Source organism: Lissotriton helveticus, chromosome 4_1 (genome assembly GCF_964261635.1).
Source record: "Lissotriton helveticus chromosome 4_1, aLisHel1.1, whole genome shotgun sequence".
Lineage (NCBI taxonomy): Eukaryota > Metazoa > Chordata > Amphibia > Caudata > Salamandridae > Lissotriton > Lissotriton helveticus.
Genome location: NC_136063.1, coordinates 1,818,638,534 through 1,818,655,778, shown reverse-complemented (window position 1 = coordinate 1,818,655,778; position 17,245 = coordinate 1,818,638,534). Strand labels below are relative to the sequence as shown.

At 41.3% G+C, this 17,245-nt stretch overlaps 1 protein-coding gene across 1 annotated transcript in view; it reads right to left on the bottom strand.

Annotated features, from left to right (window-relative positions):
- XPNPEP2 (X-prolyl aminopeptidase 2) overlaps positions 1 to 17,245 on the bottom strand; it is a 472,549-nt gene that overhangs the window by 283,312 nt on the left and 171,992 nt on the right. Inside the window, exons 8-9 of the mRNA XM_078688442.1 lie at positions 4,090 to 4,191; positions 745 to 826 (exon numbers count right to left, since the gene is read on the bottom strand). Coding sequence (XP_078544568.1) covers positions 745 to 826; positions 4,090 to 4,191 — 184 coding nt within the window. The remainder of the gene's footprint in view (positions 1 to 744; positions 827 to 4,089; positions 4,192 to 17,245) is intronic.

Below are 17,245 nucleotides of genomic sequence, written 5' to 3'. Positions count from 1 at the left end.
CTCTTAATGATATGTCATTGTTGTGACAGTATTTATACCACAGTCACCTCCTAAGCCCTTTGCTCCCTCCATAGCTTCTTTAGTACACAATGTAGTCCATGTATCTGAGTGTGCTCTGTACCGAAGTTTTCGTAGTTCTTAGTGGAACTTTTTCCTAGGTACCTGATAGGTACCGCTGAGGTCCCACTGGCCTCAAGGACCTTTGCTGACACCTCTACTATTGTATGATTTTTTAGGTCATAGCATTGTTTGTATATTTGCATATTTTTTCCACCTCACAGACTGTGATCCAGATGGCAAAGGTACTGTGATGTGTAGGATTCACTACAGTGCAATTCCCTTTCTTACAAAATTAACAAATTTCTGTAATGTTTCTGTTTGCTCCGTGCTATTTGTTTACCGATTTTCCAAAACTGACAATTATCTACCATTAGTTTATTTTATTTCACTTTAATGTGAATAGATTGACAGTTCCAAAATATCATTTTATACCCACATTTTTATTTTCTTCAAAGTCCCAGATGTGTATTGCTGTTGAACACAATAGCCATCAGCATATATAGGTCAGTTTCCACAATGCCCTAGTAACAGTACATTTCTGGGCAGCACAATCCCCTGCTAAGCACAACATAAACACACATTGCTTGTATCTGCAATCCCTAAAAGGAATTGTGCTTAGGTTACCAAAAGAATGGCTTTATATGTTTATTGCAGCAGAATTCACAGTTTCAATATAGAGCATACCTGATAAAATCGATGCCCAGCAGGGTATAAGCATAAAAGTATGGATTGTATGGTATGTCCTTCCCTCGGAGGTTAAAAAGCCCTGTGAAAAATAAGATTACCCTCCTTAGTCTTTATAGTTTTGCCAGAAAATAGAGCTTATTTATTTATACATTTGTGCATTTACACACTTACACATAGAGCAAACCATACCCATGTATTGCTGTGGACTGTAAACAGATCTAGCAGCTAAATAAAATAGTGATAACATAACAGAGATATACATCAACAATGTGACATTTATTTCTTTAAACCATTGTCCTTTAAGGACTTGTGTAAGGTACGAAGCGAAGGTGAGATATTTTACATTATATTGTGATGCTGTTGTATTCATTTAGTGATTTACATACTTGAGGAGGCTCTTAAATATATTAACTTATGGGAGCACAGAGCACCATAGGGAATGCTTGTTTGGAAGAGTCTTGAATTGTAGTGTGGCCTGTAAGGGAAATGGTCTGGTGCCTGTACCTGTATTTGTTGAGTCAGTCCATGAAGTATGAGTCTTTACTAAACTAAACTTATGATAGACTTATCATAAGCTGAATGTCAAATAAGAAGGCATGTAAAAAAATGGCTTTTCGCATCCTTCTGAGAATTTTTATAGTGTAATCCTTTTTAGGGTGTTCAGTGCTCCTGGCTTCTAACAGCCCTTCATAGACTCTGTTATATCTAATACCTTGAATTAGTTTGTCTTGCTCTATTTGGATGATATTTCATTGTTCTCAAATAATCTTGCTGAACATCTTGAACATGTGGGTTTGGTACTGTCAAGGCTGTCAACTTGAGAAGTGTGAGTTTGAGAAGGAAGAACAGGGATATCTTGGATTCAGAGCAAATTCTTTTGGCCTTCCCATAGGTCTGAAGAAAGTATCAGCTGTTTTGGATTGGCATTCTACTAGTAGTGAAGATAATCAAAATTACATTTGATTTACTAACTTTGTAGTCAATTCATTACGAATTTTGCAGTGATAATTGGGGAAATTACTCGTGTCCTAAGGAAGAATATGAAAAATGGTTTCTACTTGGATGATCAAGCTGAAAGAGCTTTCAGTACGCTAGAACAGATGTTTGCTTAAGCGATGGGCAAACTTCTGTACAAAGTATGAGTTTGTCATTACTTAAATTTCTGGTTCAAGGAATATGTTACCAGTTGCCTTGTGCCATCACTCACTTATGCAAAATCTGTAGTTCCTCCTCAATGTGCTGTTGTTCAGTACTTTTTAAGAAAGATTAAAGATTTCAGCGGAACAGATGGATCTAAAAGAGTTCTTGATTTGATTAAATTAGCTGTTTTTTAGCCTACTGAGAAAATATTTCTAGAGTGGGCACCCTCCACCAAAACAGTAATGATATGGACAATGCCTCCTTAAGACATATTCTTTTTTGAATCCACGAGTGGTTATAGACCTTTGTGTAGAGGCTTTAATGGATTACTCTTTCTCAGCAGCCACCTGGCAGGTGTATACAAAGATGGTTTCTGCAACTGTGTAAGGATCTGCGGTAGCGGTACACATCAAATATTTTAGCCAGCAAGCTATCTTGATTTCTACCAAAGAAATGCAAGTGGGTAACTTGCTTTCTGAACAATATCAAGATATGCCCAACAGTGAAGTTTGCGAAGTCAAAATATATTTTTTTTAAACCTAGTTTAAGGTACTCTCTAAAATAGGGAGGATATGGTGTAAAATTTACATGTTCCCCATTTTCACTCACAAACACTAACAAATAACAGCTATGAATTACCGTGAATTTTTCATGACAACAATTAATGTAAGTTCAGGATGTATTCCAAGATAAAGTCATGAAGTCCTTTCAATAACTAACAGATATATTTGATCATTAAAAACAATATTTTTTAAGGGATTTGCAGTTCAGATTTTTATTTTACTGAAGTGACTACTTTATCCCTTCTGTTATGCCAGCAAGCTTTGGAAGAACTTTTATTCTGCATTGATATGCCATCCATCTTTCATTTATATGCTGAGGGACAAATTCATCAAGGTAACTTACACTTTTGAGTAAGTATACACTTTTGAGAATGTTTAGAACTTTTTGGTATTCGCAAACTGCACTTTTGTAGTAACTTACAATTTTGTAGGACATCTAGCACTACACATAGCAAACCACTGGTACTGCAAAACCTCCCATACAAAGTAATGGAGATAGGAACCCCATCTAAAAATCCATAAGAGATAATGTTAAATTAAATTAATGTTAATGTTTTCCACCTTTCAAGTTGTAGGTTTTTTGTTTTTTTTGTAAGGCATTTTATTGATTTTTCCAAATCTTATACAATATATACATCATGTTTCCCCCCTCTTCCCATCCCACCCTCCAATCAAATATATATTTGTGGCATGTCCATCCTATCCATACTTTCTCAAATTTCTAGGGCACCTTCTTCCTTTATATATTGCTTTTTCCGGTATATAAATAAAAACCATTCTCATTTCCCAGCCTTTTATCTTCGGGGTCCTGGTGGATCCCCATCTACATGTTATCTCCCTTTTGGCCAGCAGGTACCCCAGATGGATCAGTTTTCGTTGGTACGGAGTGGTATCTGAGTTGTTCCAGACCCCCAGTAAGATCAACGATGAGATCATCTCACTCCCCACTCCAGTGACCGCCTCTAACCTGTGGTGTTCCTTCTCCCAAAACTCCTTTACTATCAGCCAGTCCCAAAGGGTATGAAGGAAAGTCCCTGATTGTCTATTGTTGCAAACAGGAGTTATCAGGTATTTTCCCGATGGTATGTAGGTGTGTTATACTTTAGTATACTCTATGTAACATTTTAAGCTGTATTAACTTGCACATGCGAAAACAACTTTCATTGTGTTCATAAATACCCCAAAACATCCGCCTTTTCCGGTGTTTATCGCATTTTGCGACGCCACTTGTTCCCCTTGTCCCACTGGAAAGCCCACTTTGTTATAATTCATAATTACACCAAGCAGATATAGTCTTTGTATTTGGAAATGCAACGCCCAGAGCAAAGTTCCACTAGTCCCTGTGCTGCTAATCAGGGCGTGCAATTTACCCTCGGAAATTAATGTTTTTATGCACCTAATTGCTATTTGTGCAAAAAACCTTTGTCAATTAGACATTTTGATCTCTGATGCTGCAAAAGAGTGCTTAACCTTGCCAAAACGAAATAGAGCAAATAGTAAACTCCTAAAATGTACTGTAATTACATTCATATATTATGTGGTATAGCGATGAACAAACAATTCTGAATTTGGGTTTTTGTTTCTAAACCGTGAAATTTGGGCATTTTGGGGCTTATTTATATAAACTCGTTTCTCTTACATGCAGTCCCATCCAGGGCCGACAGGAGCACAGCTGTGGGTTTCTGGGAATGGCGTTTCATCTGATTTCTTATTTCGGAGACTTTTTCTTGCCAAGTTCTTCCTGAAATAATATAAAGACATAAGTGAATATAGGAACTGCATTACATAATTCGTGGTCAATAAAATGCCTCTTTTTGTTATGTATGTCTGATGGTGCTTTTGTAGCACCACGTGCAGACTAGCTGCTTAAGGGTGCATACCTGGCTATGGGATGAGGGAGTCGGTGTTATCAGCATACTAGTACTACACACCATAAATGGTATCTTTTTAGTAACATCTAGGTGCAGTCTATTTTACGAAAATTTCAAAAGATTGCCAAAGTAAATGTAATCACTAAATCACAACAAAGCCATAGCCGAGAAAGTAGGGTTTGCAGCTGCGCAGAAATTATGAGAATTTTGTTGTCCATTATATCACCCCTGTGTGGTAGTTACATGCATGAGTGAATCTCTTCTCATTGTTGGGAAGTAGGCCATCTGTGGGTTTTTGAGAATGGCGTTTCATCTGTTTCGGGGGATGTATGACATTACAACGCATGCTTTTACATCGCATGCCTTTACAACGCAAGTATTACAACGCAGTCCATTACAACGCATAGTGCTTTGGGGTGCTGGATAGTGAATAGTTTAATTTACTATTCCAACTCCAGTCCCCGTGGACACTAGGGAAGGTTATTGGATAGTAAATTAACCTATTCCCTATCCCTATAGCGCCCCCCCAGAGCAATGCGTTGTAATAGTTTGCATTGTAATGGTTGCGTTGTAATGGTTGCGTTGTAAAGGCTCTGCGATGTAAAAGTTGCATTGTAAAGGTTGCTTACCGTTTCGGGACTAGGGATGCCTTGGATAGTTTTTGCACACAACAAACATGTGAGTTTCTGCATATTAACAAACATCTTCTCCATGGAAAGAGTTGGGATGATATTTATTCCTCTAGTTCCTATAGTTTGTCCCGGCTTACTACGTAGATCGCATATGCCCCGAAAGGTAGATACAGCTTATTTGGACAAAATGGAGAAGTGGCACATACCTCTCACACGGTCTTCACTGAGTTAAGAGTAAGACAAACCTGTCAGATAATCTCTCATTTATAGGTGGGTTTTTAGTAATTCGAAGCATAATATATTTTTTGAAGTGCTAAAATGATTTAAAGAGTTGTCTCCATAAGTACAGCAGCCCCTTTCCTACTCAGCCTATCCATATTCGTAGACACATAACAGGTACCTTAAACTAACAATAACCCAAACCACTCCTCCCATTTTTAACCCTCTAGTTTCATGCCGCACCATCAACTGTTTCATCAAGTCCACCCCCATCCCTAAAGACTGGAAGCATGTAAAAGTCAACCCCCTGCTGAAGAAACCCTCTGCTGACTGGACGGACCTTAAGAACTATAGTCCATCTCTCTGTTCCCCTTTCAAGCCAAAGTTATCAAGAAAGCCATCAACGCCCCACTCTCCGAGTTCATCAAAACAAACTACATCCTGGATCTCTCCCAATCGGACTTCAGATGCAACCACAGCACCAAAAGGTCTCCACTCACCGCTACAGACGACATCCGCACCCTCCTTGACTGAGGCAAAACTGCTGCCCTCATCCTCCTGGACCTCTCAGCCGCCTTTGACACCATCTCCCACCACACCCTCTGCGCAAGACTCGACAACGCCGGCATCCGTGACAATGCCCGAGAATGCATCCGTTCCTTCCTCACTGGCTGAGAGTCAGACTTCCCCCACTTTCTGACGATGGTGGGCCATGTAGAGGGTGGGGCTTAGGGAGAATCCCTAAGGGCACTCCGTAGCTGATCTCTGTGGGTTCTGAGTTCAGTGGTGGAAGTTTTGGCAGTTCGGACTGGACTGTTCCCATGAGGCACAGGTTCAAGACTGATTTGCCTATGGCCATGTCTGAACTGGGGTGGCTTGGTGAGCAAAATAACGATGGATTAAACCCAGATCTGTGCCTGGGGGTGAATGTTTTGCCATTGTGCAGCATTCCGTCCAGCATCTTGTGTGTTTTGCTGTCAAATGGCTCGGCAACGGAAAGAGCAGGTACAAGAACCGACCTGCAGTGCAACTTCTAACACAATGGGACACCATGACCAAAGATCTGTTAGATTCCGTCATGGGCGCACGGGTGTTCGATGCCTACAAAGCTACTGCAACGCTGCCAACAAAAACAGCCGTTGAAACTGGGCATTAATCCATCACGGAAGAACCTAAAGAGGATCATCCGTCCATGTAAAATCAGCCCAACAAGCAGAAACGTAAAGGAAGTAAAAGACTTGCGGAAAGCACATAAAACATCTATCTGGGATCTTAAGTCAACACAACAAGAGAAGGAGTGGCTAAAAATATTCAAGATGCTCAAGGACAGATCTCTCGCACATTTCTGGAATCATATGAACAATCTAATATCACCTTGGACATCAAGGGAAAACGCAGTTTCAAAATCAGAATGGGAGAAACATGCTATGGGCCTGTTTTCCTGCATATAACAATACAAACAAATCGGTGCTTGGCCTGCAGCAAACGGAAGAACAACAAGAATTAACCTCCTCTTCCCAAATAGTAAAATTGATCAAGGCCATAAAAGGTGATGGAGCTCCAGGCCCAAATGGTCTTCCACATGTCATGGTTCGACCCTATGCCCGATATTCAAAAAAGGTGATCCCTTAAAGCCAAGCAACTATTGCCTAATAACTTTGCTAGACTTACCAGCCAAAGCATACACCTGAATTTTAGTGAAACATTTGGAAAGCTGGGTTTCAGAGAACAAGCTGATCCCCTTTTCTCAAACAGGCTTCCTTGGAGGAGCAGCCACCAACAATATCATTATTGCACTCTCCGCCCTTAGCCACCAAGCAACACAGCACAACCAACTCCCACTCTTTTGCTGTTTTATTGATTTTACTGTGACATTTGATAAAGTTGACAGACAGACCCTGTGGAAGAAACTAGCAAGCTGGGGCATCCCATCTCCTCTTTTAACGGCCATAATTTATCTGCACTCTGAAACCTGGGTTCAAGTAAAAACAGGCCTAACACACTCTCAGCTAAAATACCTACTACTGGGGGAAACAAATCTGCGTGTTAGCGCCATTATTTTTTAACTTATACACAGCAGACCTGGGTAAATCCCTGATCACCAGTTGCCTGCCACCCCTCGCCTAGGCCACAGATCCTTCCACATCCTTCAATACGCAGATGGCTACAACAAAGTGGAGCTCCAATGCGCACTGACTGGCCTACATAAATACAGTGTAATTAGCCTGCTCCGAAATGCCAGAGCAGGCCCAGTGAGTGGGCTATAAGAAAATCTTCCAACTACCGAAATACCTTCTCAGAGCAAGACTGGATCTTGGGCTCGGGAAACAAGCCCTTATCATAGAGGCTGTCTTTCTCAAACTTTACATTTGCATATTAAAATCACTGGAAAACTCTCTTAAGGGCTGCCTTAGAGATATTTTCGGAAAGCCGGGTTCTCCGTGGAACAACCAACTTAAGAGCTTTAGCAACTGCAGATATAAATCAATTAGCTATTGCACTGACTGCCATCCCCTACACAAGACTATTAACAGACAAGTTCAATTGGCCTCATTCCAGCAAGACCAAGCTTCCTCAAAATCAACACTTTTCTTGGCCCCCTTAAATTCCTCTTATCTGGTAGCTAAATCCCAGCCTTATGTTTCAGCTACCCTCAATCTTAGAACTCAGAGAGAGAACATGTACATGCGAATGTTGGTCCTACTGATCCCGGATTTCAATTGAGCTAGGCCTACCAAGAAAATGGAGGCGTCTACAGATTATGTAATTACAAACACGAATCATGGCTGCACCTTCTGTGTTGCTGTCCTGCCATGGTCCGTGAAAGGAGAACTTCACTCAGGCAATTACTTCTGAAACAAAGAGCATGCACTTGCTTAGAGGCCGCGGCTATATGCTTTTCACAAACGGAGGTCTCCATCCTTGTTACTGTGGGAGATTTATAAAAACACTCAGGTACGCACTTCACCCTCGCCGTGAACCCTCTCAATGTCCCTATAACGTCCAGAAACTGATATCGGACTACTATACAAAGGAATTGGGAGACAAACAATCTCCCCCACAGCACTGAACTTCTCAGGTCACCGAAAAAGAAGAAAGTAACATCATGTAGTAATGGTCGTGTCTCGCATTGCTAAAGGCAAGCTCGCTGTAGGAGCCAAGAGCCAAGAGCAACTTTACCAGATGTACAACCATCACTGAGCTAAGAACACTAGTAATAGGAAACTTTAATCGCACCTCACTCATCGCCTATCTCCAAGACTACAACACAGTACCAGCACTTCACCCTACTTCTCTGCGTCTTAAAACAGATTACATACTGCATAACCCATTTCCCCCAAATAACAGAGATCCACTTGGTAAGGGAAGGACACATGTGAACAACGTCAGGTAAAAACAAACAAAAAAATCACTTACATACCTGCATGAACTGTCGCAGTTTTTATAAAGTTTTATCTTTTTGTAATAGTTTTATATAACTGATGGAAATAAATCTATACCTATGCAAACACTCACACTTACTTGCTCCAGATTTTAGGATTAAAGCACATGCACTTTAATAGAGATTAACGACTTTGGGCAAATCACTCCCTGCTAAGGTGACAGAGATAAGTAAGAAGAGTTGATTGGATACCAATTGGCAATATGTTTACTGGTGATATATTGGTCAACAACGGGCATCCCTCTATATTTAACTCATGTTGCACCCTCACCAACAAATGAACCTTAATGGTAAGACAAATTGTACAGTTTTAAACAAAATCTTTGAACGGACACCAGAGCAACTGGCTTTTAGTTGTAATTGTATACTTAAGCAACTGACTCTGTTTAGTTTTTATGGTTTTACTGTTATGCAATGGAACTAAGCTAATAAACTTGACAATGACAACACAAGCAGTCTCAGGAAAAAATCTCAGCAAACTGCATCTAAGTACCCAGGGGCTGTGACATTTAATGATTCTGTAGGTGACGTACTGCACTCGTGAATACTGTACATCCAGGTCTCTAATAAGTATGCAACAAATGGAAGCAAGTGTGGCTAGAGATAGGGCCTGACAGGTTTATAGCAAGTACACATACTTGGATGTGATGCGCAATGTTCACAAACAAAATTTTTGAAACAAACTTTTTGACTTATGCCATAACACTTTTTACTTTTTTCTCCATTAGTATACTTATTTCTATTCAGTCAGTATTCATTGGGATTTCTGATATATTGTGACAATAAATACCACATATGAATTTAACACACAGTGACTCAATTTGCTGATTCATTTGGTAACATGATTTAACATTAAAGAAACACCTGTTCAGTACATAATATACAATGTTGTGATCATGTTTAATTTCATGCCTGATGTATTTCGGGGCATCAGTGTCCCTTCCACAGGGACATTTCTTAGGAGGTTCAACTAAAGCCAATGTAGTGACCTTTGTGGAAAGATTTCAATGGTCGCCAAAGTTGAATAGTTAGAAAATGTAGGTCCCAACACTCGAGAGCTGATCAACCTAAACCACAGGTATATATGTATAAAAAAATAGTATTAAATATATAAAAAACTAAAATTAACTTAAAATAAAATTGCATTAATTTACATTAGAAAAAATATATAAAAATAAATGTAATGGAAAAAATGTAAACATACGTATATAAAGTATAATATATATATATATATGTACATATATATTTACTTTAAAACAATTGATAACTATTCATATTAATTTATTTTATAATTGTATATATGCAAATCTACAAGCCACACATAACATATACTTACCCAAGGGCATATGACACAATTGAATGTATGTCCCACGCACGCAACCCCTAAGGGGAAACTGTCAGGATCCCTCTGCACATGACAACGGCTTCCCTAAACAATCCCGAGCAGGGAAGTAACATACAGGCAAACCTTACGGCCAACTATAGTAGGACCTGTAGATTGGAACTACAATGGCAGGGACTGATGGGGCTATGTAGAACATTGTGTAAACACCTTTTTCACTGTTAGACTATAATTGTTTAAATATGACTTTAATGCGGCTGTGATAATTTTAACATGCTGCATGGCGAGAAAGTCATAAATACAAAAACACGTTTGTTTGGTGAGAAAATAAGTGCAAAATGTTTCTTAACATGCCTTGTAATTATATAAAAAAAAGTGTGAAAAGACTAAACGTTACAGGTCTAAAGTGCAAGTCATGCACTTGTTTATGTCTATGAACCAAATGCCAAAATGTAACCATGGCAACATCTGGTTCTAACCTGTAAACACGAAGACAATGACACACCCATGTTTCTGTATATATGTATGCCCTTAACAGAACGGCAGATGTAGTGAACAAGGCGGGAACGCCGAAACGCGTCTAAGCAGAAACTGATCTAGAATAAAAGTTTGGATTAAGATTCCCGGAGTCAGCGCCGTCTTTTATCGTGAAGCATGGTATGAAAGAATACGTAGGGTGGAAGTCCTTGAAACCCAACGCTGACCCTCCTCGATTTGGCTGCACTGTGAAAAGAAGGACGCCTGCTGGTATTTCTTTACGAAAAGACACACAGTGCCCCCCAGAACCTGCAAGAAGAAAGACCCGAGTGTCCTGCCAAAACAGCGTGACGCCGACTGCCTGGAGATCCACGACGGCTGGAGAGTAGTCGGAGATTTCCAGGTAAGACGGCTAACAGCTGGAAGTAACGGGAAGCGGGCAAAGAGTGTTTGGTTCGTGGGAGAGGGAGACCCGGTGTTAGAGCAAAGTGACAAGCGGGCAGTGAATCTGTGCAAACCGAAATTATTGAGAAATCGTCATCAGTATGTCTGCCGAATGGGAAAGGGAGAGAGAGGAGGCAGCACTAGATGTATTCACAGATACTGATACAGGCAAAAGCGGCAAGAATCCTCCAAGCGCCCAAACACAATCAACAGGGCAGGATGAAACAAGGAAACTACTGAACGAATTGGAAAAACTTCGCAAAAAAGAAACAGGGAAGTGGTGGGAAGTGAAATCTCTCACGAGGTACCTGGAAGTTGGAAGAATTCCCAGGGGGCTCAGAATCTTGGTGGCCCCCACGTATGAGGATCCAGACCCGGAAATGTTACAAATGTGGGCAGATAACAGTGCCAAATCCTCTGAAAATATGTTGAAAATCCTGATACAATTTGCAGGAAGTGACAGACAAAAAATGATATCTCGCATTGAAGGAATACTGCAGCAACTTGAACTCAAATCAAACCAAGACGAAATTACTAAGAGTTTGAACGAAATAAAAGAAAGTGTTCTTAAACATGAAACAGACATTAAGGAACGTAAAGCGATAAAATTTCAGCGGGACCGCAACGACTATATGAACGGAAAGATTTACACCTTCGCAAAGAAGTATGTCCAAATAAGAAGGCAAACCCCTAACACACAACCAAGTGGGGCAAACACGACAGTGGAACAAAGTGAGAACGAAATCAGCTCAGAGTACGAAACAGATGCTGAAAGTAATCACAGCACTGGTGCAACAGGCCCAGCACCAACTCCCGCACAAGAACTGGCTTTTTTAAGGATGCAGCGCCTCAGGACATTGAGACCACGCTTCCTTCGAAACAAGATGGGGGGGGCAGGCAGAGGCAAATCCAACAACAAAAACCAAAACCAGCAACCAAAAGCCGGAGGAGAAAAAACAGACGGTGGAGAAAAACGAGGCCAAAATCAACAACAGAACAAGCCACAAAACAGACGCTACAGACGCCGATAATGGAAGTACAAAATGAAATAGATAATACAGTCATAAACTTAACTAACATGGAGGTGAATGCACAAGAACTTGAAATCTTATCCCTGGGACTGACATACTGTAGTAATACAAACTTTGATTATGCCCAAACCCGCATTGATTTATTTCAGTATGTCAGGAAATTAAAACTGCAGAAGTATTTTGCAAATGCGAACAAACGCCCAACAACAACAATGCAAGTTGGGGACCCTAGCCAGAATTTATCAGTGGCTAACATGGAGGCTCTGCAAAACTTGATTGACCTGGAGCAACAAACGGAAGGCGATGGGGTAACACCAAGTGGAGCAGCCATCGCGTCGGACCTCAACATCTACGCAACAGTCAAAACAAATTTCAAACCTAAATCAGTGTTTATGCCGATAATGCCCAAAGACAATCTAGATTTATTTGCAGACAACGTTATCAAAGGTTTGACAGATCTGTCTATACAAAGCACTAAAGAATATTGGAAGGAAAATGAGGATCATAGAAGAAAATACAACAATCTAATGACAAAGATCAAATCAAGATCCAACATCGTGGTCAGGTGGTCAGACAAAGGAGGAAACATTGTCCTGTGGCCTCTTGACATGTATAACAAAGAAGCCCTCACTCAACTCCAAGATAGAGAGTGCTACATGAGGATAAGCCCAACTCATAACGTGGGCATACAAGAAAAATACCACAACGAGTTGTACAGATGGAAAGTAATGGGCCTCATTAGCAAGGATGAATTCAACTATCTAAAAAATGATTACCCAGTTACACCCCAATTGTATCTTATACCAAAGGTCCATAAAAATGACAAAACACCACCGGGAAGGCCAATAATTTCAGCTATTGGCAGCCTATTTGAAAAAACAAGCATCTTCATTGACTCTTTTTTACAGCCTGAAGTCAAAAAACTACCTGCCTACATAAAAGACACAGGTGATTTTCTGTCAAAGATTTTCGATGTAGAATGGCAACATGACTACCACTTCATGACATTAGATGTACAATCGCTGTACACCAGCATCAGGCACAGAGATGGACTTAAAGCCATGGAACACTACCTGGGAAGAAGACCCATTGAACTGTATAATCACACGAAGATGCTGTTAGAAATGGCTGAGTGGTGCCTGACAAATAACACTTTTATCTTTGACAGATTGCACTACAAACAGCTTCAAGGATCGGCCATGGGAACTTGCTTCTCCCCCAGCTATGCGAACATGCATATGGGCTGGTGGGAGGAGTGGGTACTAAAAGTCCAACACTCAGAGACCATGCAAAACAATGTAGTGATGTATAAGAGATACATTGATGATATTTTTATTTTATGGCAGGGTAGTGCCGAGGATGCAGAAAGATTTGCATTGGACTTGAATGACAATATGCTTAATTTGAAATTTACATGTAACACCAGTGCCGAAACCATCCAATTCCTAGATCTAGAACTTTATGTACAAAACAATAAGATACAGACACGCACATACCGAAAACCGACTGCAGGGAATGCCCTACTACACGCACACAGTTTCCACCCAACACCATTGAAACAGTCAATTCCCTTTGCTGAGTGCCTCAGAATGACCCGAAACTGTAGCACAACTGAAGGACTAACTAGTGCCAAACAAGATCTGTTTAAGAGACTCAAAAAGAGGGGATACACAGAGAGCACATGTCAGAGGGCAGAAGCCAAGTGTAGTTCTAAGCACAGGAAAGATCTAATCTTCCCAAAAACCGTGGCCAAGGAACCTGACTCCAAAAGGAAAAATCCCCCGAGGTTAATAACTGGGTATAACAGCTACCACACTAATCTCCGAAAAATCCTGAGGAGACACTGGCCTCTAGTCCGTTGTGATGCAAGCATAGGCGAGACAGTGGGAAAAAATCCTTTGATGACATTTAGAAAGGCAAAGTCTATGAGAAATGAAATTGTCTGCAACGCACCAGCACTCAAAAAGACAAAAAATTGGCTAGATTCCCAAAAAGGTTTCAAAAAGTGCAACAAATGTAAGGCGTGTACACACGGCGTGAACACCACCAAGGTTCATGTTCCGTTTAGAAACAAACCATACATGCTGAGGGACTCGTTCTCATGCAAAACAGACTTTGCGGTATATGTTTTGGTTTGTACATGTGGTAAGAGATATGTAGGATCCACAATCCATCCAGCCCATGTGCGTATTTTACAGCACTTGCGAGCGATTGCTAATAATGACCCAGCGTACCCAGTAGCTAGGCACATTCATGAGTCACACAAAGGGAATGCAGACAATATCCAATACTTTGTCATTGACAGCATTCCGAAAAAACATAAGAGGAGGTAACCGCCCTTTGGCGTTACGCCGCTTGGAGTCAAGGTACATCATACTTTTGAATTCCAAGATCCCATTCGGCCTGAATGCGGACGAAGCCTTAAGTGTTCACCTCTAAGATCATCTGTCTGTCTCCTTCCCCCGTGTACCATTCGTTAACATCTGCAGTTCACGTACTAGACAACTCACGGGTTATACACATGGGGCACAAGGAGCACGCAAAGCACATGACAATACGTCATAGGAGCACATCACCTCATAATTAATTTAATCACATTCACCACCACAATACACAAGACTACACCCAGTTCCCTGAACCACTTACTCCACTTGGAGTACAGGTACATGCACAAGCTTGTTCACAAGGGTCTCCCAAAAACCCACGGCCAAAATCCCACTAATATAATGGCATTCTAGAACTACTGAGTCATTTTAGTTACCAAATCTGAGCGATACGGAACACTTCCGTGTGACACGTGCTCTAAAATATGCCTGGGCAGTTATCTACAATATGCCACTCACTCAGGGGCAGCTAATCGTGCCTGGCCGTGATACTCTGGTGGGGCCAACACTAGATTCGGGCACCCGCAATTATATTATATTAGCGTAAGGAGCAACGCACACGCAGGAGAGATCGTGCACATTAACATGTGACTGATGTCCCACAGAGTGAGAGAGACTGCACTTTGCGTGTCTCGTATCCTGTCAACAACTGCGGCGCCACACATAACATATACTTACCCAAGGGCATATGACACGATTGAATGTATGTCCCACGCACGCAACCCCTAAGGGGAAACTGTCAGGATCCCTCTGCACATGACAACGGCTTCCCTAAACAATCCCGAGCAGGGAAGTAACATACAGGCAAACCTTACGGCCAACTATAGTAGGACCTGTAGATTGGAACTATAATGGCAGGGACTGATGGGGCTATGTAGAACATTGTGTAAACACCTTTTTCACTGTTAGACTATAATTGTTTAAATATGACTTTAATGCGGCTGTGATAATTTTAACATGCTGCATGGCGAGAAAGTCATAAATACAAAAACACGTTTGTTTGGTGAGAAAATAAGTGCAAAATGTTTCTTAACATGCCTTGTAATTATATAAAAAAAAGTGTGAAAAGACTAAACGTTACAGGTCTAAAGTGCAAGTCATGCACTTGTTTATGTCTATGAACCAAATGCCAAAATGTAACCATGGCAACATCTGGTTCTAACCTGTAAACACGAAGACAATGACACACCCATGTTTCTGTATATATGTATGCCCTTAACAGAACGGCAGATGTAGTGAACAAGGCGGGAACGCCGAAACGCGTCTAAGCAGAAACTGATCTAGAATAAAAGTTTGGATTAAGATTCCCGGAGTCAGCGCCGTCTTTTATCGTGAAGCATGGTATGAAAGAATACGTAGGGTGGAAGTCCTTGAAACCCAACGCTGACCCTCCTCGATTTGGCTGCACTGTGAAAAGAAGGACGCCTGCTGGTATTTCTTTACGAAAAGACACACAGTGCCCCCCAGAACCTGCAAGAAGAAAGACCCGAGTGTCCTGCCAAAACAGCGTGACGCCGACTGCCTGGAGATCCACGACGGCTGGAGAGTAGTCGGAGATTTCCAGGTAAGACGGCTAACAGCTGGAAGTAACGGGAAGCGGGCAAAGAGTGTTTGGTTCGTGGGAGAGGGAGACCCGGTGTTAGAGCAAAGTGACAAGCGGGCAGTGAATCTGTGCAAACCGAAATTATTGAGAAATCGTCATCAGTATGTCTGCCGAATGGGAAAGGGAGAGAGAGGAGGCAGCACTAGATGTATTCACAGATACTGATACAGGCAAAAGCGGCAAGAATCCTCCAAGCGCCCAAACACAATCAACAGGGCAGGATGAAACAAGGAAACTACTGAACGAATTGGAAAAACTTCGCAAAAAAGAAACAGGGAAGTGGTGGGAAGTGAAATCTCTCACGAGGTACCTGGAAGTTGGAAGAATTCCCAGGGGGCTCAGAATCTTGGTGGCCCCCACGTATGAGGATCCAGACCCGGAAATGTTACAAATGTGGGCAGATAACAGTGCCAAATCCTCTGAAAATATGTTGAAAATCCTGATACAATTTGCAGGAAGTGACAGACAAAAAATTATATCTCGCATTGAAGGAATACTGCAGCAACTTGAACTCAAATCAAACCAAGACGAAATTACTAAGAGTTTGAACGAAATAAAAGAAAGTGTTCTTAAACATGAAACAGACATTAAGGAACGTAAAGCGATAAAATTTCAGCGGGACCGCAACGACTATATGAACGGAAAGATTTACACCTTCGCAAAGAAGTATGTCCAAATAAGAAGGCAAACCCCTAACACACAACCAAGTGGGGCAAACACGACAGTGGAACAAAGTGAGAACGAAATCAGCTCAGAGTACGAAACAGATGCTGAAAGTAATCACAGCACTGGTGCAACAGGCCCAGCACCAACTCCCGCACAAGAACTGGCTTTTTTAAGGATGCAGCGCCTCAGGACATTGAGACCACGCTTCCTTCGAAACAAGATGGGGGGGGCAGGCAGAGGCAAATCCAACAACAAAAACCAAAACCAGCAACCAAAAGCCGGAGGAGAAAAAACAGACGGTGGAGAAAAACGAGGCCAAAATCAACAACAGAACAAGCCACAAAACAGACGCTACAGACGCCGATAATGGAAGTACAAAATGAAATAGATAATACAGTCATAAACTTAACTAACATGGAGGTGAATGCACAAGAACTTGAAATCTTATCCCTGGGACTGACATACTGTAGTAATACAAACTTTGATTATGCCCAAACCCGCATTGATTTATTTCAGTATGTCAGGAAATTAAAACTGCAGAAGTATTTTGCAAATGCGAACAAACGCCCAACAACAACAATGCAAGTTGGGGACCCTAGCCAGAATTTATCAGTGGCTAACATGGAGGCTCTGCAAAACTTGATTGACCTGGAGCAACAAACGGAAGGCGATGGGGTAACACCA